General features: G+C 46.6%; 1 protein-coding gene across 1 annotated transcript; it reads left to right on the top strand.

Annotated features, from left to right (window-relative positions):
* The first annotated feature begins 1,374 nt into the window (after nucleotides 1-1,374).
* LOC123933388 (leucine carboxyl methyltransferase 1-like) lies at nucleotides 1,375-22,660 on the top strand. The gene is made up of 3 exons (XM_045992492.1): nucleotides 1,375-1,606; nucleotides 20,360-20,450; nucleotides 22,578-22,660. Exons 1-3 carry the CDS (start codon nucleotides 1,497-1,499, stop codon nucleotides 22,611-22,613), a joined length of 237 nt encoding a protein of 78 aa, XP_045848448.1. The 5' UTR covers nucleotides 1,375-1,496; the 3' UTR covers nucleotides 22,614-22,660.
* The last annotated feature ends 2 nt before the right edge of the window (nucleotides 22,661-22,662 follow it).

Here is a 22,662-nt window from a genome sequence, read left to right as displayed (position 1 = left end):
ACCTTGGTTTTCCCCACAATACAGTCCCCACGTGGCTCCAGCCTCAAGGACATTCAATTCTTTGAACAGTTCACACTCCTGCCCTGTTCTAATGGAACACCCTCCCACATCTACCATTTGTCTTAGACTGCCGGTTTCAGCTGAATCATGATTTCCAAATTACAAACTCAAACACACCCTGTATTTCTCAGCACTCAAGGAAAAACTGTAATTATTTATTTCACGGGTAATTATTTGTTTCTGTCTTGTCCATACAGGTGGTGAGTACCTCAGACACCCGTCAGACCTATTGATCGTGTGTCCGCAATCACCACCCACTACCCACCCAAAAGGAAGGGCCCACCACAAAGGGCCCCACTACAACCCTGAGAATGTAGACTCCAGGGGCCTCCACCCAAGAGCTCTGGAAAGTACTGGCTCTGTGCACGAATACTACGCGGTCCTGGGCCCGCATCCCTCTGAACCACCCCCTTCCCGCCTTCATTGGCCTGACCTCAGGTTCACAATGGGGATCCAGACAACCCCCAGTGGGATGCAACTTACTCAAGAGGGAGAATCCGAACATTTCCCCCGTCAACAGGACACTTAACTCCTTTCACGCCGGTCTTCCAGCAAGGCCTCAGGCCCAAGAAGACTGACACCCCCGTCTGCCTGGTTCGGACCGCGTCCCCAATCCCGCTATCCCCAGGTCAGGCGCACAGCAGGGGTGAGATAATTAGCCGCTCCTTACATGAAGCCCCGCTCCGGGCTCTTCACGGCTGCGAAAGCAGGGGCGCACGAGGTGACGGCTACCTTTTGGCGAACGAGCGTGTTCCTGAGACACGGGCCCGCCTGCCACCGAGGCCCCAGCCCCCAGAGGACGCCGGCCCCTGAGCCCTCACCCCGCAGGTACCTCTGAGCAAAGAAGCATCTTCACAAGCGCCGCGCACTCCCTCGTCGTCTGTATCGAGGAGAAAGGCAGGAAGCGAAAGCGGGCGTCCTCAGGCCACTGTCCTTGGACGCGGGGGTTCCGGAATGCTGTGCCCCGCGGAGAGACGCAAGCGGGTCCACAAATACCGAGGGGAACCGCCAGCCTCGGAGACGCAGGGCAGAAGGGCTGGCTCCGCGGACTCAGGGACGCCGCTGCCGTCAGCTCCGCTAACAGCCTTCCCGCTCATTGGCGCGATTGCTGAGTCGCTGACTGGATAATTTCCCCTCCGGCCTGAGCGAGCGTCCGTGTTGTGTGGCTGGGAACGAAAGAATTATCCAAAGACTCGAAAGCCGGGACAAGGAGGCCCAAAAAACCCGGGCCAGTAGCGTCTGGATTGACGCGCCAATGAGCAGGAAGGTTTCTCGGGGAGTCTGACGTCAGTGACGTCATTGAGCCGCGCCGGCTGAGAGCGGGGGAAGCCAGCCCATTTCTCCCGTCTTTTCGGCGTTTGGCCGGTTCCCTCCGCGTCAGTGGACCTCCGCTTCCATGTCCCCGGTGGACACAGCATCCCGGAACCTCCACGCCCATGGCCACTAGCTTGAGGACGTCCGCTTTCACCTCATGTTCTTCGGCCTCGACAGACACAGACGACGAGGGAGTGCGCGGCACTTGTGAAGATGCTTCTATGTGCAAGAGGTACCTGCGGGGCGCGGGGTCAGGGGCCGGTGTCCCCGCGGGTTGGGGCCTTGGTGGGAGGCGGGCCTGTGTCTCAGGAACACGCTCGTTCGCCAAAAGGTGGCCGTCACCTCGTGCGCCCCTCGTTTCCAACCTGTGAAGAGCCCGGAGCGGGGCTTCATTTCTGGAGCGGCTAATTATCTCACCCGTGCTGTGAGCCGCGCCTGGAGATAGCGGGACTGGGGGTGCGGCCGGAACCAGGCAGACGGGGTGTCGGCCTTCTTGGGGCTAAGGTCTTGGTGGAAGACCGGCGTGAAGGGAGTAAGTGTCGTGTTGACGGGGGAGAAGTTTGTGTTCTCCCTGTTGAGTAGATTACATCCCACTGGGGGTTGTCAGGATCCCCATTGTGCAGCTTAGATCAGGCCAATCAAGGCCGGGGTGTCGGAGGGATGCGGGCCGAGGACCGGGTAATACTGGTGCACAGAGCCCGTACTTTCCAGAGCTCTTGGGTGGAAGTCCCGGGAGTCTACACTCTCAGGGGTGAAGTGGGGGCAGCGTTGTGAGCACAGATGTGTGCCACATATTGGCAAGCACGAGGCTGGAGGGTAGCTCGCTCAGCAGAAATTGTTGAGAGTGTACTTTGTGGTGGGCCCTTTTGGGTGGGTGGTGAGTATTCAGTGATTGAGAACACATGGTAATTAGGACTGAGGTGTCTGAGGAACTCACCACCTGTTTGGACGAGACAGGAAGCAAGTAATTACCTGTGAAATACTTTGTTACCTTTTTGCTTTGAGTGCTGAGAAGGACAACCGTGCATTAGAGTTTGTAATTCAGGGAATGATGTTTAACCTGACAACAGAGGGCTAAGAACAAAACACAGATTGGGGCGGGGGGAGTGTGCTGGTTTCAGTTAGAGCAGGGAAGGAGTGTGCTCTGTTAAAGGAATTGAGGGAATGTTCTTGGGATTGGGGCCAGGTGGGGAATGTAGGGTGGGGAAAACCAAGGTTTGGTGTTAAGACTTGTAGGTTTTGTAGGTGCTTGGAGACTAAGAATACTGATTTAAAACAGGGAGTCCAGAGCCAAGTTGATCCTAGCGCTGCCACTCAGGAGCTGTGTTACTAAAGCAGTTTTCATCTCAGTTTCCGGATGGGAGAAATGGGGATGATGATAATCCCACTTCCTAGATGATTGTAAAGATGAAATGACATTGAACATTAATAAAACACTTGGAGCCATGTCTGTCGTGTAGTAGGTGTTAGTGGTGTTTGATTCAATAAATAAATAAATACATTCATCAGGACTGAAGACTTTAGGCTATCTGTGGTGTATTTTTGAACTGAAATGGCTTCGACCCAACTTCATTTCTTCTCCAGTTTGTAGGTGCTGTTGACCCCATGTGTAGCACTGTTGAATCAGAAATCATTTTTCTCTTATTGACTATTATTTGCTAAGGGAATCTGATGTGCCACCGAAGTGATCAGAGAGAAAGAAAATACTTTTCAGTAGCATATTTCAATTATGTTTCTTGAAAGATTGTTAATATAGATTCATTTAATATTTGTTGGTAACACTTTGTGTAAACTTGATTACTTAAAAAGAAGTTAATCAACTGTGGAGTAACTCAGATACCAGCAAAAGGAGAGAGAAGTAGTGTAAGTAGAGCTTGCCTATTCGTGACTCTCTGGGGGAAGGTTTTTATAATTTCTCTGTTCCTCTCTGCCTCAGTTTCCAATGCCCCCCTGTGTCTGCCAGCAGCTACACATTGTAGGGCAAGTTTGGGTTTGGAATTGCAGAGACTCTACGGCAGTCGTACCCAGGCCAAAGGGCACATCAGCAGAGCCTGTGGGGCTTTTTAAAGAAAAACGAGGAGGATTCTCAGATCCTCCTCTAGACTGACTGAGTCAGAATCTTCTGGGATAGATCCCGGGCTGTAAAGACCAGGTTGTTTGCCATGTGGATGCGTTTCATGACAGCTTTTTTGGCACGGGGCTTTCCTTCATTGGAACAACACGCAAGAAGGTTGGGAGCATCCACAAGTTCATGTTTGAAACCATTTTGCAGGGCTCTGTCCTTCAAGTTCCGTGATTTCGTGATCGGCATCGTCACCGTGGTGTGTTAAATCCTTAAACCTTGTCGGAAAGTCATGTTATTGGTAACATAGGGATTCCTTGCATGAATCATGGTCCAATCCCTTTCTGCCCCAGTCCTGTCTTTGGAATGGGGATAAGAATGGTAACCGGCCTTTGGGATGGAAGGATTCAATGAGAAATAGATCCAAGGCAGTGAGCACAGGATCTAGCACAGAGTGAAGCCTTCCACAAATTATTATTACTATTTTTGATTTCCCTCCATTTTTTTCCTGATTGTATTCTTTCTTTAAGAGATTGACGTCATGCATGTGATGAGGGAGGGGGAAGGACTCTCAGGCAAAATGCACACTGAGTGTGGTGCCCAACATGGGGCTTGATGTCGTGACCCTCAGATCATGACCTGAGCCAAAATGAACAGTCAGATGCTCAAGCAACTGGGCCATCTGCGCCCCTTGACTTCCCTCCATCTAAATATCATTGGGATGAAGTTACGGACTCTGTCCTCACTGTGGGTCACGCTGGTTCCTGCCTCAGTAGATTATGGCAAAAAAATCCCTAAAATAAAATAAAATCCCAGGAGACCTAGGGTGCTGCAGTTTTGGTGTGTTACCTCCTTCAATACAGAGGCCTCCTGAGACTAACAGTGTTGTAAACTGTCTGAGACGGCCGCTGGGAAGAATGTGAGGGGCTCCCCCCAGTGCCTGGCACACAGCAGGTGTTCAAGACTGATAGTGTCAGCACGATGTCACCTTCATCATGAACTCTCATGATGCTCTCATTCCTCCAATCCTACAGGTAGAACACTTCTCATTGGACATATTGGGCTTATATGTTACTATGTCTAATAATTCCATTCCATGTTCTTCATCTCCCCTCTCCTTATCTTCCCCATCCTCCTATTCCCCTAAGGCTATTCCCTCTTTCTTTTTTCTGTGACCCCCACCCCCAACCTGCCTCCCCATGTCCTGGGAAATTAGAAGTCCCTAATCACCAGCCACCTCTGTTTCCTCAACCTCTCCGTAGCCACTTCATCCTACTCTTTCCTTCGATCCTTCTGGGGGGGACATTCACTCTTGATGACCCATAGGGTGTTCTCTGAGTTCTCATACCCTGCATTATTCAGGATTGGGGGGGTCGAGATTGGTGTCCTCCTTCTTCTTTGCCCCCATGCCATTTCTTTGAGATCTGTGGTCCCTAGGGAGAGCACTCTGGCCTCCTCATCATTACTGTTTTCTCCCAACCCCCTGCAGTTATTAAACTAATTCATGGAAGACTTGGGTGCTGGGCCCACAGTCTTCCAATCCTGCTACAGGACTAGGTGGCCTCCATGTGCACATGGAGGACCCAGCTTCCACACAGGGCACTCATTTTCTCAAACTCATTTTCTCAAATGCCTACTTTGGCGTGATCACTTCCGCCACCACTCCCAGCGTGGTGCCCTGGATTTGCACATTGGTGCTGCACCACCTCGCACGTGAGCAGTGCGGCTCCTTTCAACCCCGATCTCTTCTTTCCAGCGTGTTCCTTCTGTCATTTCTGCTCTGCCATCTGTGTGCTCTTCCTGAGGACCTCCTTGGATTTTTCTGTCCTTTATTCTCCCTGGAGGCTCTCATCTCTCAGCTGAGCTTGAAGCTCCCAGCCCATGATTCAGCGGTTGTCCTGGCAATGCTTCTACCGCCCTTGCCTTTCGTCCGAGTAAACCCCAAACCCTGGGCGAACCAAAGCATCCATGGTCACCTTGAATCCTGATGGTGGGAATCACACAGCAGGGCAGCTCGCAACGACTGTGAGGTCTTGCCAACCAGCCTCACCGGTGTCCTCATGGAGCTCCCCCATTCTGTGGTTCTCTGGGCAGCTCCCTTTCCCACTCTCCGGAATCCTTCCAGCAGACTTGTCCCACTCTCCTCAACCCTGTGATTGATGCCGCCCTCCTCTTTCATTCTCTGTGTACCATGGGCATTGGGATGGGTAGTGCTTCACAGAGAAGATGGGAACCTTCAGATTGGAACTCCATGAACATCCGTGCAAGAAAGGGAACCATCCTTTCCTCCCGTGACTGTGGTCAGCGTCCTTCCCAGAGGCCACTGGGAGCACACCCGTCCTTAAACACAGTGGGTTCGTTACTCATCGTGGGGGAGAACCCACATATTGGGAACTGTGGGGCTGATCAGTGAGAAAGGGGTGTTCGAAAGAACGTACAGGATTTGGGCTTTGGGTGGGTGTTTTTGGGAGTGTTCAAGGAAGCAGGGCTGCGCTCTGGACTGAGTGCTGACAGGAGGCGAGATAGTTCTGGGATTAGGTAGCTCTATCAGTCTTTTCTAGAAGGAGTGTGAGTAGCGTGATGAACAGTGTCATTCTGAAGGAAGGCACTCCCTAGTATGAGCTGGGAAGGAGGATGATTGGTATTTTGTGGTAGGCACGACAACCTGGTTTTGTGTGTTTGGACAAGAGAGGAAGTGGGCCTATTTGGTCTCCCTTCTTCACCACGGCCAGGTCACCTCGTGCTGCTGTTCTGCGAGGTCGTTTGTGTCAAACGGTAGAACCACATGGCCTCTCTGCACGTGCCGGGCCCGCTCCTCCCAGCCGTGCAGCCTTGCTCATGGTGCCAGGCCGCCTCCTCGATGTCAGCCCTGCTCTTCCTTCTTGCCCAGTGGAGGAGGGAAGTCTTCAAAAGACAAACAGGTGTTTGCCAGACAGGGGAAACGAGCCTGGACACTGAAGCCCGGGGCTGTGTCAGCGGCACCTGACCTTGTGTCGGGGAGCGGGTAGCAAGAGAGCGTTCTGGAGAGGCTGTCAGAGAGTGAAATGCGGGAGGACCGAGAGGTTTCAAGTTGGGGAGTTGACGTGCTCTGGGTTTTCAACCATCCCCAGGAGCCGTGTGGGAGCTGCACTGGTGACAAAGGGCAAGTCTGTTCCCTTTTCCTTCCCTGTGGCCACACCCCCGGCTCAGGTCCCTTCTCCTGCCTGCTCTGTTGCAACATGTCTACCTCATCCTATCTGCTTCTTGTCCAGCTCCCTCTCCCAACCACATGCTCCTGCTCTGGCCAGGGTGATCTTTTTGGAATCCCACATCTTCTCTTGTTACTGTGTTACTGGAAACCTTTTGATTCCCCATCAGCGCCAAGGTGGAATCTGCACTGCGTGGTATGACTCCCTTTGCTTTTCGTGATCCTCCCACGGTACCCTGGGTCTCCTGCTGCGGACTGGTGATCTGCATTTGGATGCCTCAGAGTTATCCCAAATCCAATTTTTCCAAAACTATACTCGAGATCCCTTTCACCACCACCCCCTCCGAACTCGGTGAATGGGACCACTGTGTCCTTCTCCCACGTGCAAAAGGGCAGAGTTATCTTGGAACTCTGCTTTTACTTCCTTTCCCTCTTCTGCGATCATTCACGCAGATCTGTGATTTTATCTGCTAAATATTTCTGGGATCTACCTCCTTTTCTCCACCTCTCCGTCTGCCCTCTCAGCCCAATTTATGGTCATTTGGGGTCTGAGCCATGGTGCTAGTGTGATCGGTGAGCTTCCTGGTGCTCCTGCCTCCCCCAAGGACATCTCCCTGGGAATCCAGAGATTGGTGGAAGCCCTATTCATTCACACCCTGCCTAGGATCATGGCTTCTTGTTGCCATTGGAGCTGGCCGCAAACGTTCCTTCTGTGTCTGCACAGCTGCTCCGTCCTCCCTCTTCAGTCTTGCCTCCTCCTAGGTTCTCCCCAACCCTCATGAGCTCTCATCTCCCCTCAGATGAATGCAGTGACTCCACATTCTCTGTTGAATGTCTGTGCCAGGGGGTGCTGGATGCTGTAGGAGGGTTGGAAGGGGCTGTCATCTTAGCTGGGATGGCCAGGGAAGGCTCCCTGAGGACAAAGGTGGGGAGAGCCTTGCAAGAGGTGAGGGAGTGAGCCCTGTGCATGTCTGTGGGCACAGTGTCCCTGGCAGAGGGAAGGGGGAGTAGGAAGGCCTCCGTGGAGAGAGCTGGGCTGACTTGTTCCAGGAATGACAAGGCCAGAATGAGGGAGAAGGAGATGTTAGGGACCTGGGGTGGGCGCAACTGTCACGGGGGATTTTGAAGCAAAGAATGAGGTGACCTGACTTGGGTTTTATTGGGATCACTTCAGCTTCTCTGCTGAGAACAGTGGGGGGTTGGGGGGGTGGAAGCAGGAAGATCACTTAGGAGGCTCCTGGAATATTCCAAGAGAAGAGATGCTGTCGGATTGGATTGGGGTGGAAGTGCTGCTAATCGACCCGAGTCTGGGTACATGTTGAAGGAGGAGCTGATGGGATGTGCTGACAGATTGGATGTGGGTGAGGCCCATGAGTCAAGAAGGTGCCCTGCCTTCTGGCTGTTCCAGCTCATGTCAGATGCGGCTCCCTCCAGAGGCCCCTGACACCTGCAGACACGGTCCAGCCCACTATCTCTTCTCTGTGCATGTGGCAGTCAGTCCCGCTGCAACGCAGACATCTTGTTTAATGATTGTCTACCCTGTGGGAATAATGGTGCCCAGAGGTACTCTGTGTGTCTCAGTGCCTCGTGCCCTGTAGACCCCAGTAAGTACTTCTCAGCCAGCAGAGTGAGAGGAACTGAATGTAGATGCTCAGGTTCTATTTCCTGATGAGGTCTCCAAATTGTCATGTTCTCTTTCACTGGTTTTTAGTGGTCTGTGTGTTTTTGAAAGCAGGCCAGGGGCTGTAAGACTGAAATTCTGTTGTGAGAATTCCAGAAGTTAATCTGATGTCAACCGCATTGAAAAATGTCACTGTTGATGTGCAAGTGGGTCACAGGATCACATCTTGGCAGAGGCAGCATTTTCTGGAGGCCTAGGCCTTCCTTCCCAGCACGGTGTTGACATCTACACAGCTCAGCCCGGAGAGCAGGGTTGAGATTTTGACGTGACACATTCTGAAGGTGGGGGCGGCTGCTTTCCCTCCCCAGAGAAGACAGGTCACTCTAGAATGAGGATATTCTGGTGAGGGTCAATTAGCTGCCAAACTTGCCCATCAAGAAAATTGAATAAATCATGGCTTTTCTGGATTTTTAACCACCTTCCCCCCATTTTTTCCAAAAGGTAATTAATTAAATTTTGGGAAAAAATCGTGAAAAGCAATGGTCTCACATCTAGAATACTAATTACTTTCCTCTTACAGTTAATTTTTTAAAAGATTTTATTTTTTAAGAATTCATTTTTAAGGAATCTCTGTCCCCAAACCCCCAGATCAGGAATCACCTGCTCTTCCAACTAGCCAGCAAGGTGCCCCTTCAGGATTAACTTTTTCAATGAGAAAAGTGAATACATTTCCCCCACCCAGTAACCTAATTTAAATAAAGGGGGCATATAAGTTCTTGCCTCCTTTTTTTTTTTTTTTTTTTTTTTTTTGTTAATTGGCTGAGTGGTATTCCACAGTGTGGTTGTACTTATGTGATGACATTTGTGTTCATCATTTGGGTGGCTATTCGGGCTGTGATGAACATTTTTGCATGTGTGTTTGAATTTCCCAGTGAGATGGATTTCAGGGAGGAAGCTTCTACAAAATGGTCCTCAAAAGGTTACATCAGTTTCTGTTCTCACCCATGGTAAGTGAGATGTTCTCAGAATCATCTTAGTCTCTTAAATTGTCAGCTGGCAGGTAGAAAAAGATTTCTTTGTATTTTGAGAGAGGGGCAGAATGGGGAAGGGGCAGAAGGAGAGGGAGAGAGAGAATCTGTCCCTGCTGAGTACAGAGCCTGTGTGGGGCCAGATCCCACAACCCTGAGACCATGACCTGAGCCAAAATCAAGAGTCAGATGCTCACCCTGTTGAGCCACCAAGGTGCCCCTTAAGTTTATATTTTTATAATCAGTAGTAAGACTGAGTATTTTTAGTTGGTCTCTGTCACTGATCTTTTTTTTTTTTTACTTTTTTTTTCCATTTTATTTATTTTTTCAGTGTAACAGTATTCATTGTTTTTGCACAACACCCAGTGCTCCATGCAAAACGTGCCCTCCCCATTACCCACCACCTGTTTCCCCAACCTCCCACCCCTGACCCGTCAAAACCCTCAGGTTGTTTTTCAGAGTCCATAGTCTCTTATGGTTCGCCTCCCCTTCCAAAAATTTTTTTTTTTAGTAAACATATAATGTATTTTTATCCCCAGGGGTACAGGTCTGTGAATCGCCAGGTTTACACACTTCACAGACTGATCGTTTTTTATATGAACCCTCTCTCCTTAGCATTTTCCCACTGGGTTGTCTTTTTGGTTATTTATATTTTTATTATTGACTTGTTTTTTTTGGGGGGGGGGCTTTTTTTTTCCCTGAAGGTTTAATTGATTTATTTGACAGAGAGAGAGCACATGGATACAAGCAAGGGGAGTGGCCGAGAGAGAGAGAGAGAGAGAGAGAGAGGACAAGTAGACAGAGTGACAGGCAGAGGGAGAGGGAGAAGCAGGCTTCTCCCAGAGCAGGGAGCCCGAAGTAAGACTGGATCCCAGGACCCTGGGATCATGACCTGAGCCAAAGACTGAGCCACCCAGGTGCCCCTTTTATTGATTTGTAAGAACTTTGTATATGTAGGATGGTGGTCCTTTGCCTCTGGACTTGGTGCAGTATTTTGTCCCAAACTGTTCTTGTCTTTGAGTTTCGCTTGTACCAAACATTTCATGATACATTTCTTTTTTTTTAAATTAACATATAATGTACTATTAGCCCCAGGGGTACAGGTCTGTGAATCGCCAGGTTTACACACTTCATAGCACATACCCTCCCCAATGTCCATAACCCCACCACCCTCTCCCTCTCCCCCTCCCCCCAGCAACCCTCAGTTTGTATTGTGAGATTAAGAGTCTCTTATGGGGGGCGCCTGGGTGGCTCAGTGGTTTAGGCTGCTGACTTCAGCTCAGGTCATGATCTCAGGTTCCTGGGATCAAGTCCCACATCGGGCTCTCTGCTCAGCAGGGAGCCTGCTTCCTCCTCTCTCTCTCTGCCTGCCTCTCTGCCTACTTGTGATCTCTCTCTGTCAAATAAATAAATAAAAATAAAATCTTTAAAAAAAAAAAAGAGTCTCTTATGGATTGTCTCCCTCCCAATCCCATCTTGTTTCATTTATTCTTTTCCTACCTTCCAAACCCCTCATGTTGCTATTCGACTTCCTCATATCAGGGAGATCATAAGATCTGATTGACTTATTTCACTAAGCGTAATACTCTCTAGTTCCATCCACATCGTCGCAAATGGCAAGATTTCATTTCTTTTGATGGCTGCATAGTATTCCATTGTGTGTGTGTATGTATATATATATATATATTCCTTATCCATTCATCTGTTGATGGACATCTTGGTTCTTTCCTTAGTTTGGCTATTGTGGACATTGCTGCTATAAACATTCTATATGTTTATATGTTATATGTTTATATGTTTATAACATACGTTCATATGTTATATGCTATAAACATGCTATAAACATTCGGGTGCACGTGCCCCTTCGGATCACTATCATGATACATTTCATTCTGAATGCTTATATTGCCAAATCTGAAAGTTTAACTTCATGGTTTGTTTCTTTTAGACGATGCTTTAAAAGATCTTTTTCAACCAGTACTGCATTTTCTTTTGGCACTTTTATGGTTTTGGCTTCTATTGCTTAGACCATTTTATCTACCCTTATTATTTTGTATGATATAAGTAGCTGTTTTTGTCCCTACACCATCCAGTGATGGTCTATATCCCCCATGGATTTGAAACATCACTTAGATACCAAATTCTTACATATATTTTAACACAGCCATGTGTTATCCTTCTTCACTTCCAGTTGGATTTGCTTTTTTTCATTTTGATGCCTCAACCTTTTGACTTGTGATGTAACTTAGCTGTGAATTGATTGAGAGGTCCCATAGCTTGCTTCTCAGAGTAAGAATTGGTTTGTGCCAGGGAACTGTTTTCTTAGGTCATTTGAGCCGCTGTACTTTAGGAAGAAAGAAAAGAAAGGGACCCTGACAAAAGGCCCTTGTCTAAGTCTGTTAGAGCAGTAGCTTTTCAGGAAACCCTATCGTGTAAACTTCCACATACGTGTCATTGGCCAGAGCTAGGCATGTGGCCCTACCGCTAGCTGCCGGAACATGTGGGAGGGGAGAATTTCTCACAGGGCAGATTGGTACCTCGTAAAAATTGAGGTCCTCTTACTAAGGAAGTACAGGTAGGTGGGTATTGAAAGGGGAACTTGGAGGGTCAGCCACATCTCTCATCTTTTTTTTTTTTTTTCCCTCCTTTAGAATTTCCCCAGGTAGGGGTGCCTGGGTGACGTAGTCAGGTTGAGCGGGTGAGTCTTGATCTCAGCTTAGGTCAGAATCTCAGGGTTGTGAGTTCAAATCCCATGTTGCTTTCCATGTGGGCACATACCTTCTTAAGAGGAAAAAAAGAAAATAAGAATTTCCCAGGTAGTCTAAGAGACAGAGGGGAGGGGAAGGAAGAAAGAGACTGGAGGTGGGAGAGCAGGGGAGAGGAGATAATGTATAAAAGAAAATGCTCAGTCTTTCGTGGTCAGTTTGATGAGCTTTAAGAAATGTACACAGTTGGCTCTTGAACAACATGGGTTTGAATTGCATGAGTCCACTTATATGCGTGTGAGTCTAGACCTCAGCTCAGATTTTCTGGTATATATTGTACAGTAATGTAAATGTATTTTCTTCATGATTTTCTGAATATTTTCTTTAGCATAGTTTAGTGAGGGAATACAATGTATAATAGATATACCATACAAAATACCTTTAATCAACTGTTTTTATTACCAGCAGTGCTTCTGGTCAACAGGAGGCAAGTAATAGTGAAATTTTGGGGGAAGATGAAATTTACATGCAGATTTTGGACTGCACGGGCATGGGTACCCCTCGCCACTGTGTTGTTGCAGGGTCAACTATGTATCTGTGTCCCAGCCCTAAACACAAGACATAAAGTGTATCTGAAGCTCCAGAAGTTACCCTCGTAGCTCTTTGTAGTTCGTCTCCTTAGCGCCGCTGGTCATGTTCTGATTTCAGGATCTATGGTAGGTTAGATTTGCCTGGTCTTGAACAAGGTGTGAATGGAATCTTGCCGTATGTAATTCCTTTGTCTTCTTTCACTCAGTACGTTCTTTGAGATTTATTCATGTTGTGTGTACTTATCAAAGATAAAGCCTGGTCTTGGTTAAAGTTTAGAGACAGATTTTAATCAGTAATAACTGCATCAATCAGGAAAAGAGTCCTGCATGAGTGAAACTCCACCTCGGTTTGTCCAGAGTGCGTTTTAAGGAAAGATGAAGAAGGAAGGCCAGGGATGAGTAAAGACAGAGGAGGAACAGATGACAAAAAGTAGAATAGGTATTGATCCATATTTGCTCACTGGGAGACAAGGGCCTGACGTTTCAGTGTTGATTGAACAAACAGTAGATGCCTTGAATTTCCTCAGGCAGGCACTAAGGGGGACCTGGTGTTGTCGCCTGGTTGGGACCTGGAGCTGTTAGAAACTATGTTAATGTCTGTTTGAGTTTGTGTATGATAAGCCAGGTTTGAGAAGAGGGCTCAGAGCGGTCTGGCTAGAGTTTGGTCAAGGAAAGAGTCTTCGTCAGTGTAAAGTAGTTTCCTCCTTTGTATGTAGTGTGCATGTACCACGATTGGTTCATCTGTTCATCTGATGATTAGACATTTCGTTGTATCTGAGTGTTTGGTCATTGTGAATAGGCTACAATAAATATTCTTATAGAAGTCTTAAATTTCTCATGAAATTGTTAGTGGGGTGGGGCGCCTGGGTGGCTCAGTGGGTTAAGCCTCTGCCTTTGGCTCAGGTCATGATCTCAGGGTCCTGGGATCGAGCCCCGCACAGGGCTCTCTCCTCAGCAGGGAGTCTGCTTTCCCCTCCCACCCCCGCCTGCCTCTCTGCCTACTTGTGATCCCTCTCTCTCTCTCTGTCAAATAAATAAATAAATAAAAATCATTTAAAAAAGAAAATTGTGAGTGGGATTCCTTAGTCACAGGGTGGGGATATATTGAAGTGCTAGCCTAGTTTCCAAAGTGGTTGATCAGTTTACACTTCCCACCAGCAATATAGTAACACTCCAGTTGCTCAGCATCCTCGTTAACATTGTGTGTTGTCTGTGAGGATGACATAGTGTGGTCATGAATGATCTTAGTTGCCTTTTCATGTGTTTTTTGGGCATTCCCACATCTCTTGTAAACTGTTGATGTCTTTTGGCCATTTTTGTTGTTAATGTTTTTGGTTTTGACTTACTGGAGTTTGTTATATATTCTGGATAGGAATTCTTTGTCAGGTAGATGCATTGTAAATATATATGGATAGGAAAACGAAAATTTAAAATATTTTACAGTAGCATCTAAGACATAAACTGGTTGGGGTGACTGGGTGACCCATTTGTTGAAGCATCTGAGTTTTGATTTCATCTCGGGTGTGGAACTCAAGGTCATAAGTTCAAGCCCCTTTTTGGGCTCCATGCTGGGTGTGGAGCCTACATACAAAACAAAAAACAAAAAATAAGGAAACTAGCTAGGAATGAATCTCGTGGAAGACAAGAAACACCTCTATACAGAAAAGTCTAAAATATTGTTGAGAGGAATTCATGAAGACCGAAATAATTGGGAGATATGCTTTGTTCATGCATCAGAAGATTTGATGTTGTCGAGATTTGTTTTTCACGGCTTGATTCATGCAAACAATGCAATCCCAGTCAAAATCCTGGCCTTTTTTTTTTTTTTTTCTTAGAAGAAATGAAGAAGATTCTGAAATGTGTATGGAAAGGCAAAGGGTCTGGAATAGCCAAAAAATTCTTCCAAAAGGAACATAATTGAAGAACTTACACTGCTTATTCTTGCGGAATTTTAAGACTGATGGTAAAGTCACAGTAATCAAAGTCTTTGGCATAAAGTTAGATCAGTGAAACAGAATAGAGTCCAAAATAGAGCAAGCACAGCAAGTACTGTCAATTGATGTTTGCCCAGAGTGTTAAGTCAGTTAAGTGGGGGAAAGGGAAGTCTTTTTAATGAATAATTCTGCATGAACTGGATATTCAGGCAGAAACAATACGGACCTTGACCCCTACCTGATTCTGAGCACTGAGCACACACCTTAATTTGGGATGGATTATAAACCTAACTATAAAAACTACAACCAGGGGCAGCTGGGTGACCCAGTCTCTTAAGAGTCCAACTCTCGATTTTGGGCTCAGGTCGTGAGATCAGGGTCATGAGATCAAGGCCAGTGTCATGCCCTGTGTCGGGCTCCATGCTCAGCAGGGTGTCTGCTTGAGATTCTTTCCCTGGACCCCTCCCCCTGTGTGCTCTCTCCCCCCAAATAAATATTTAAAAAGGAAAAAAGCTAGAACCGGAAGGCATTTGTATGAAACCATGGGAGAATATCTTGACAACCTTGGGGTTAGGTAAATCTTTTGTATACAGAACACCAGACGCACTAATTACAACAGAAAAATAGATAACCTAAGAAAATTAACAGGCAAGGCAGACTGGGAGAAAATATTGAGAATACATGTTCTTAAAGGTTTACTTTTTTCTAAAGTATGTTAGCATTATTCATATCCATGGCATCCCATTATTCTTTCCTATGTTAACTTTTTTTTTATTTTTTGTTTAAGTCAGATACGCGACAGTATACCGCAGGAAATCTCTGATTGGCTTCTCCTCCTTATTCACTCTGTTGTAAATGTTGACTCCTTTTCAGTTAAGGTCTTGCCCAGACGTTTCAGGGGCTCCTTGCAACAGAGATCTTAGATCCTATTAATCCTTGTGAAGTACTTGGCTGTTAGATGAAGCTGGAAGACAATACCAGTAGCTTCCTTTGAGAGGAGATGATAGCTCATGGGTCTTAGTTCATTGAGGCCCACTGTTGCTTTTTGGTTTTAAAAATATTTTATTTATTTATTTATTTAAGAGAGTGAGAGCGAGAGGAGGGGAGGGCAGAGGGAGAGGAGGAAGCAGACTCTGCGCTGAGCGTGGAGCCTGAATGCAGGGCTCTGTCTCAGGACCCTGAGATCATGACCTGAGTCAAATCAAGAGTCAGACACTTAAATGCCTGAGCCACCCAGGCGCCCCTGTTTTTCATGGGGTTTGTTTTGTTTTCCTTAAGTGACTAAACACTTAAGGCCTTGCAGATCTGCTGAGGAAAGCAGCAGAGCTCATAAGAAGGGAAACAGACTCAAAGTCTGTGCAGGTTAAGACTTAAGACTTTGCTTCCTGCCTCCCATTTATAACCAAGAGTAAAACCAATGGGAAATAGACACCAAAAAATGAGACTAATCCGTGCAAAAGAACAAAGATAAAATTAAAAATGAGAGGTAGAGCAATATCTCAAAGGCCAGTATGCAGCTTGCAGTTCATATTCCAAACTCAGTAACTGATGTTAAGACTATTGGATTGATGTTTGTACTTGAAGATGTAAATATTGTAGGTACATGTGTATGTACATACATTGATTATACACACATGCATACACACAGACATCATTTCAGCAACTGAAGTGTTGGGGGAGGGATCACAGTCCAAGTGGGTAAATTCGCTTCAAAGGCAATAGAATTAAGTTTCATCCAAGGTTGCACAGCTTGAGGAAATGACCTTGACCTCTGTAAAGCGGTGCCTTCCATATGGGAGCTTCTGAGGGTGGTACATGTTCCCGTTTGTCCAGCATGTGGAATAATGCCTGCGTTGTAGCCAGCACATATGAGTGCTACTTAGAAGTGAAATGAAGGAGCCCCCACCTCGACCCTCACTGGCTGGGAGAGCGAGGAGGGCCCTTTCTCCTTTCCTCCGATGAAGAAATACCGGTGGAGGACAGGTCACAGGTTTCCTGGCAAGTTCCCACTGTTGCAGGTGACACTCCTGCCAATAGGGGAACGTCAGGCAGCGCTGCTTGAGTGGACAGGTGGCTGGAGCGGATCAGTGCTTCCCACGGGAGGAATGTGAGATGACTTTAGGTGGCACCCAGATAGATGTTTTACGTTTTAGAAGGTATTTATTACAGGGTGTGTTAGAAGAAAATATTGCATAGAGAGTGAGTTACAAAAGGAATGTTAAATGGAGCAGGTGGTTTGTGAACGTCATGAACATTTCAAAAGCAATAGTTGATTCAATGAAGACTTAGAAAGGTCTTTTATAAATCTGAGATTTTGGGTTCTTTGGGATTTCTTCCTTGTGGTGTGGCTGGACCACTGCACCTGCAGCCCCTGGCTGGTTCAGTCCACGTACATTTATGGGCCATTTGAAGAAGGAGCACAAATCCTGATTGCAATTCGAGAACCATCCATTGGTACCTTCTGATGAGATCAAGAAAGACTCAGTACCACAGCCTACGTCTGGTGGCTCCGGAGCGTGGGAAGAAATCTCAGAGGCGATGATAGCCATCTCTTGAGAAACTGCTGCCTGGCCAGTGCCCTTGGCAGCATGAAGGTCAATGTTGTGTGGAAAGGGAAGGCTTCACCAACTCTTATCAATCATGTTGAAAGGGAAAGACTTAAACCAACGGAAAGGGAGGATTTAACCAACTCTTACCAATCATCTGAAGCCTTTTATTCTTTTCAAATAAGTCTAAAACAGCTTTTTCATATGCAGAAAACTAAAATTCTAAGAAATCAGAAAAACATTAACAAATTGGTAGTGTTTCTTTTTTCAGTCTTACAACTGATGGTGTCTTAGAATGAAATGTAGCATATGGGTAGTGTAGAAAAATTTTCAAGCAAGTTAAAACACACGCACACACACACACACACACACACGATATCTCTGAGGCTTCTCCTATTTCTCTGCTGTTCTTCAGCCTCCCTGCCTACCTTCTGCTACTGGTACTTCCAAGGCGCTTCCTGCCCAGAGCATTTCTATCTGCTTCTCGTCCCGTCCAGAGTGCCTTTTGCACAGCTTTCTCCAATTCTGTGGGACTCCACCCAGCCCTCCCCTTTCCAAAGAGGCCTGCCCTTTAACCTTGTCTGACGCAGGTCCTTCATCCCCCATGCTGTTGTCCTTCATCTGCCATAAGCTCTTACTTCTCTTTGTCTCTGTCTCTTCCCGGGGTTCACCACTGTATTCCCAATGCCTGGGACTTTGCAGACACTCAACAAGTATTGCTTGTCTGGATCAATAGTGTTAGCTGAGGGCGAATACAGAAGCTGCTCCGTGTCATCCAGCAGAGGGCAGTAGGAATTCCAGGGAGGAGCTCCTAGTGGAAGGCAGCTTGGTCAGCTTTTCAGCAGGTAGAGTTTGCTCAGCGGTGGAGCGAGTGCTTTCTTTGTAGGGCGTGCTCAGGCGGTGGCTTGGTGTTGTTGAAGGGTTCTTGCCCTGGGTGTCAGGGTTGACCAGGTCATTTGGAAGGCCCCTTCACAGCCATGTTTGAGGACTATTCTCATTGGTCTATGGGTCTTTCTCAACTGCAGATATGGCTCTTACCACGAGAGGGCACTAGATGATGCCTTTGAGGAGAGTGCTCTCAAACCACCAACAGTGAGAACACCATTTTTTCTCTTTTAATTATTGAAGTATGGTTTATCTGTACAACATTTTGTCAGTTTCAGGTGTGCAGCAGAGTGATTTGACACGTCTATACGTTACTCAGCGCTCACTATGATTACATATAGTCACCGTCTGTCACAGTACAGTGTTATTACAATATTGCTGACGATATTCCTAACATGCTTTTCATCTTTGTGAGTTATTTACATAAGCAGAAATATGTACCTCTTATTCCCCATCACCAATTTCGCTCCCCCCACTTTCCCTCTAGCAATCTCCAGTTTGCTTTGTGTGTTGAAGAGTCTGTTTTGTTTTGTTTGGTTGGAGAACAGATTTTCATGGCACTTATACCGTGAACACATATTCCAACAGCAGCTTCACAGAACAATCTTTAACTTTTTTTTTTTTAAGATTTTATTTATTTATTTGACAGATCACAAGTAGGCAGAGAGACAGGCAGAGAGAGAGAAGGGAGGAAGCAGGCTCCCTGCTGAGCAGACAGCCCGATGTGGGGCTCGATCCCAGGACCCTGGGATCATGACCTGAGCTGAAGGCAGAGGCTTTAACCCCCTGAGCCACCCAGTCGCCCCCAATCTTTAACTCTTAATGCATACTGATACTTTCTGTTTAACTCTTGTCATCTGCATTTTCGAAGCCTGGGATTCGCAGACTCTTACATTGATTTTATGACATAGGTGGGTCACAATCCATTGTTTGAAAAGCACTGTTTCAGACAACGGAGTGTGTTCACCCCTGTAAAATTCTGTGGGTCAGTTTATTTTGACAGTCTGGGCTTGTAAGGTAATTGTGTCCCTTCGTGCATACTTGGTGTGTTTCTGTGTTGAGTTGCTGCTTTGTGTAGCTGAAGGTACGTGCTTCCTATGGGTATTTGCTGCAGTGGGCACATGGCCATCTGTGGGAGACTGGTGGGGACATGTACAGGATTAGCACAGACCATAGTCAGGGCAGGAGTAACCCTTGTCAGTGTATATGATGAGAACATATGATGTCTATCTGCTTCTGGGAACTCAGAACCTAGTTGTGTGAAAACACACACATACACACACACACACACACACACCTGCACACACACCCTACCTCTTTCATCTTACTCATCAAGCAAATGGAAACGAGGTAATGTGCTCAGGATAGCACTTAGGATGTTTGAGGCTGTAAGTAACAGAAGGCCAATTGCATTTGATCTATTGATTACATTTAAGAAAAGATTTATTTATTTGATAGAGAGAGTATTGGGCAGACGGAGAGAGAATCCTGAAGCAGAATCTCCACTGAGGATGGAGTCTGATGCTGGGCTCGATGCCAGGACCCCGAGACATGACTTGAGCCAAAACCCAGAGTTGGCCGCTCAACTGGCTGAGCCACACAGGAGCCCCTCCATTTAGTTTCAGTGATAAAGACACTTATTAATTCCCATTGAGGAATCCATTGAGGGCAAGGGCCAAAATGGCTTCACATGGCCTTAGGGATCCAGGCTCCTTCCACTACTTCTTGTTTTCCTAAGGCTGGTTCCTTACAGTTGGTAGAAGACCTCCACCGGTAATGTGGGCTTTAGCTCCTGGTTTAGAACACTAAACCTTTGCTTCCTTGTAGTATAGACTGGGGAGAGTTTAGGCTACTATAGCATTTTCCAGGTTGTGTAGACCAGAGTTCAGGCGAGTGCACCATTTTCTAGGTTGTAGCTGTTGTGTTGATTGGTTCCTAGTTTCCCCGCTATGACCTGCCTGAGGGATGTGGAAGGACTGGTACCTAATACAGAGCTGGGGGAAAGGCTTAGGTAGTCATTCGTGAGTTTTAGGAAACAATCCTGGATCTCCTTTCCTACGGACACAGACCTTGTGGTCAAGCAGAGTTGTCTGACGGGCTCTTGCCAGGGAGTTTGCTGAGGGAATAAATGGTGGCAGGTCTTCTAGGTGAGGTATGAGGTGAGGTTCTGTGCTCTGTAGGGTCCTTTGAAAGGAGTTACGTACATGAGCAAAGAGAGAAGAAATGGCCACTGGGGAGGGGTGGGGAAATGAGGGGCCGTGTATGTGAGCACCAAGACAGATGGCTGAGTCTGCTGAGATTTGTAATGGAGCATGAAACGTACCTGTGTTGGTCTTTGGAGGTAGCTGATTGTCCTTGACCTGGTTCTTGAGAATTGGGCTAGAACCTACTGACGTCGACTCACTTGCCTCCTTTCCTCCCTTCTAGGTTTGCAGTAAGCCTTGGCTACTGGCATGATCCATATATTCAGCACTTTGTAAGACTGTCTAAGGAGAGGAAGGCCCCAAAATTAACAGAGGCAAGTGACCCCCTCCCTCCCAACGTCCCCTCATCAGCCCAGAGGCCTGAGGTTTTAGGGATTCATTCTTCAAAATCGAGGGTTCCAGTGTTCACTCTCTCCAGGGGCATATGAAAGTGCTCATTTCCCAACATCCTCACCAGCACAGTGTATTAGGAACCTTTTTATTGATTCGTGAAAATCTGATTCATGAAAAATGGTATCTTAAGTAGTTTTATTTTATATTCCTCTTATTTTAGGAGTGAAGTTGAAATCATTTTTATATGTCTCAGGCCATTTACGTTATCTTTTACTATGGACTTTCTGTTCAAGTAAGGAAATACTTTCTTGTCCTTATGAAAGTGATAGTAACACTATTAGGCTCTGTAAGCCCTTTCTCTCAAGGCAGTGAAAGGATTTGAGAGGGGAGGGTGACTCATTCCCAGTCAGATTGAGAAATTAGCCAAATGACCCCAAGTGCTCGGGCATGCAGGGAATCCTGGCCCTAAGGATGGAGCCTGTGGGTAGATTCTGTAGGAAATGCAAAGAAAGTTTAAAGTGGTGGTCCCTGACAATATGGACATGGACCTTATTCTGAGCTGAGGGTGAACCCAGGCTTTAGGAAGATGGGGCCAGGCCTGCCTAAGAGGCCAGAAGCCTTCCTCCCGGGCTCCTGAGGCAGCTTTCCCAACCAGAGGCAGGGACTCATCTTGGAGCCCCGGGAGCTGGGTGCCCCAGGCAGCATGTCAGTGGCCTGCGTTCCTTCTTCCTCTGCCTGGGCTGGCATCTCCACACTGTGGCCCAAATAGGATGTGGTGAGCATTTTTAAAGTTTTTGTTTCAATATCCAGTCTGTTGTGGATGATACTCTATAACATACATTAAAAATGATTTCCTAGAAACATAAGATACAAGAGACACCTAAAATACAAGCTCAAATTATTTATTGAGAGAATCAATGGACCTAGAATTCCTGTATCACATTGTGGAACATTTCTTTCTTTCTTTTTTTTTTTTTTTAAGATTTTATTTATTTATTTGACAGAAGAGATCACAAGTAGGCAGAGAGGCAGGCAGAGAGAGAGGGAGGAAGCAGGCTCCCCGCCAAGCAGAGAGCCTGACGTGGGGCTCGATCCCAGGACCCTGAGATCATGACCTGAGCCGAAGGCAGAGGCTTTAACCCACTGAGCCACCCAGGCTCCCCAATATTATTTTTTAACATTGTGGAACATTTCTAAATGCTACTCAAATTTTGTTCTTAAAATATATACACTTAAGCGGCAGGGTTTTAGAACACAGATTTTATCTTCCTTTCCCCCTCTTTTACTTCTCACTGCCTTTCCTCCAGCTCACCACTCTGTAGCTGAACAAGTCTGTTTATTTGGCAACATTTACTTGTGCTTTCCCCTCTCCCAAGTGGTCTGTCAGGCTGTTTTATTTATTTTTGTTATTTGTTTTAAAGATCTTATTTATTTGAGAGAGAGAGAGAGAGTTGCAAAGCAGGGGGAACGGCAGGCAGAGGGAGCAGGAGAAGCAGACTCCGCACTGAGCAAGGAGCCCAAGGGGGGCTCTATCCCAGTACCCTGGGATCATGACCTGAGCTGAGGACAGACTGTTAACTGACTGAGCCACCCAGGTACCCCTGTGAGGCCATTCTCTAAACAGAGGCTCTACCCACACAGGATGGAGATTGCGGAGACACGGTAAGAAATAAGACTTTTTTTTTTCCTCTGTCATTTGTCCGTCCCGTTTCCTGTCCTCAAATATTATATTCATCACGATCTTGGAATTTTGACATTTTGCAAACTCTTGAGTGGCTTTCACCTAGCTGCAAAAAAGCACATTTCCCAGATCCAATGTTTTGATGTAATACGGTTGTCTCTCATACGTAAATTTAAGGGACATTTTATTTTTAAGATCGTTAATGACACCATTAAATAGATTGTACTTACTTTGATTCTCGCCACTTTAAATTTAAAAAAAAGAGAATGTGAAAGTCCTGATTTCTCCCATGAGTCCACATAAAAATCACTGACCCCAAAGAAGAGCAGCAGAATCCTCCTTTGCTCTTCTTCTGGGGCGGGCTCTGCAGGGATGCTTTCCTGCATCTCACTGAGTGATAGCTTGTCTCTGTGTCTCTCTCTCTCAGGATATTTTTCTCGAGTGCATGGTGTCAGTCAGCTGATAAAGGCATTTCTGCGGAAGACAGAATGTCATTGTCCAATTGTAAATCT

The sequence above is a fragment of the Meles meles genome, chromosome 21 (assembly GCF_922984935.1).
Source record: "Meles meles chromosome 21, mMelMel3.1 paternal haplotype, whole genome shotgun sequence".
NCBI lineage: Eukaryota > Metazoa > Chordata > Mammalia > Carnivora > Mustelidae > Meles > Meles meles.
Note: the sequence above shows the minus strand (reverse complement) of the source record. Positions and strands in the feature narration are given on the sequence as shown.